The following is a 2401-nucleotide window of genomic DNA, read 5'->3' on the forward strand; positions in this document are numbered from 1 at the left end:
CCCATGTTTGAATTGAAATTGAGATACTGATGCAAGTTCTTCCCTTCTGAATCAGACAGATTCATATCTGAAAGAGGTTGACAATAAGTTCTTTCAAAATTTACTATTTGTCCCTCTGTTAGAAGTGTTCCAGAAATGTCTGCGATCGAGTAAATAGCTCTACGAACGAATGGATCGGATCGAATTGGAAAATGGAAAGATTTGTACAAGTTATACCTTTCGTCACCATTTTGTGGAAAATCGTTAGGTATGAATATGTTAGACACCTATGGTGATATTGTTCCTCCATTGATCAAGAATTTAGATTTGTGGGAAGTCTCATGACCATCCAATAAGAAGGGTTACGGCCGACTCTTAAACCATCCTCCGCTACGATCTTGTAAGTGTCATTTGTGTGTACATTTTGTACTACGTAGGGCCCATCCCATTTTGAAGTAAACTTGCTTCCGGTTTTGTGCGTTGTGATAATAGGTCTATGTAATGCGAGGACGATCTCCTACCTGAAAAGATCTAGGGCGGACTTTCTTATTAAAAGCATTCGAAAGCCGAGCTTGATGACACTCTAAGCGTTGTTGCGCTTCGAGTCTCTTTTGATCTAGTGCTTCTAATTCTTGGACATGCAACTTTGCATTCTCTTCATTAGTCAATCCCTCTTGTACGGCCATCCTTAATGACGGGATTTGACTTTCTAGAGACAAGACTGCTTCCACGCCATATACAAGCGAGTACGGTGTAGGCGGAGTAGGCGTCCGGTATGTCGTCCGATAAGCCCATAATGCTTCGCCTATCCTTTCGTGCCAATCTTTCTTGGTTCTCCCGACAACTTTTTTCAGCAGGTTGTAAAGAGTTCTGTTAAACACTTCTGCAAGATCGTTGGCTGGAGCATTGTACATTGAAGAGTTACGTTGCTTGAAACTGAAATCTTCACACAATTTATCCATTAACCGGTTCGAGAATGGCTTTCCATTATCTGTGATGATGTAACGTGGCACACCATACCGATGAATGATGTTTACTTTGATAAAGCTCACTACATTTTCTTTCTTCACTTCCTTTAGAGGTACAGCTTCTGCCCATTTTGAAAAGTAGTCTGTGGCTGCAAGGATGTAAGAATGACCGCCGGAAGATTTGGGTGCTATCATTCCACCACATCAAGACCCCATGCATCAAATGGACATGAAGTAATTGTGGGATGTAGCGGCTCTGGCGGCCTGTGTATAAAGTTAGCATGGAATTGACATGCCTGGCATTTCTTCACATAATCCATGCAATCCTTCACCATAGTCGGCCAATAGTAGCCCATCCTCTTTATTTAGGAATGTAGCTTTGGACCTGATTGATGAGCTCCACAAATAACTGAGTGAGCCTCCTCCATCGCTTTGGATGCGTCTTCTTCGGCCAAGCATCTTAGAAACACGCCTTCGAATGAATGATGGTAAAGAATTTCTTTGTATAAAATGAATTAAGGTGCCCGACGTCGTACCTCTGATCGATGTCTCGAATCATCTGGCAGTTTTCCATGCTTAAGATAATTAATTAAAGATTGTCCCCAATCGTCAACGTCAATGGACAATACTGAGATAACGTTGACTCCTTCTTGCGATGCCCAAAGTGCTAATGGAACGACCTAACGTTGGCAAACTGGAAGATTCACCGCTACATCTTTTGTCAACGCCAACGTAGCGGCAAGGTTGGCTAAGGCATATGCCATATGGTTATCTTTTCTTGGCACATGTTCTAGCGTCACGAAGTCAAATTTTTCAAGTAACTGCATGGCCATTTGGTGGTATAGAATCAGATCATCCTTCCTAACCTCGTAATGGGTCAATAGCTGGTTGATCACTAACATGGAGTCACCGTACACTTCTAAGCTTGATATCTTCATCTCCACAGCAATTTGTAAGCCCATGATCAAAACTTGGTATTCTACAACGTTGTTTGAGCAAAGTTCACTTAAACATAATGAATAGGGTGATATGAAGACAACGCCAGCCCCTGCCCCATCTTTACGAGCCGATCCGTCAAAGAACATCATCCAAGCAAGAGAAATGTCAGCGAAGAAGACTTGTTCGTCGAGTAAGTCATCTGAAATTTCCCAGTCTGCGGGAATTGGATGATTGGCTAGGAACTCTGCAACAGCTTGACCCTTAACCGCCTTTGCTAGAGTGTAGATGATTTCATATTGATTAAGAATTAAAGCCCACTTGGCTAAACGCCACTTTAAGACTAGTTTTGTCATAACGTACCTCACTGGGTCAGCTCGTGCAATTAGATGAATCGTGAAGTGCCTAAACTTTTGAATAGCAAAAACAAGTGCAAGACATGTCTTTTTTATAGGCGTGTAGTTTAGTTCGGGACCAGTAAGAGTTCGGCTTAGATAGTAGAGTGCTTGCTCTTTATG

At 42.1% G+C, this 2401-nt stretch overlaps 1 protein-coding gene across 1 annotated transcript; it reads right to left on the reverse strand.

Annotated features, from left to right (window-relative positions):
* Positions 1–473: 473 nt before the first annotated feature.
* On the reverse strand, positions 474–1142 carry LOC117638377. Its single transcript, XM_034373508.1, has one exon. It carries the CDS (start codon positions 1140–1142, stop codon positions 474–476), a length of 669 nt encoding a protein of 222 aa, XP_034229399.1.
* Between the last annotated feature and the right edge of the window lie 1259 nt (positions 1143–2401).

Source organism: Prunus dulcis, chromosome 8 (assembly GCF_902201215.1).
Source record: "Prunus dulcis chromosome 8, ALMONDv2, whole genome shotgun sequence".
Lineage (NCBI taxonomy): Eukaryota > Viridiplantae > Streptophyta > Magnoliopsida > Rosales > Rosaceae > Prunus > Prunus dulcis.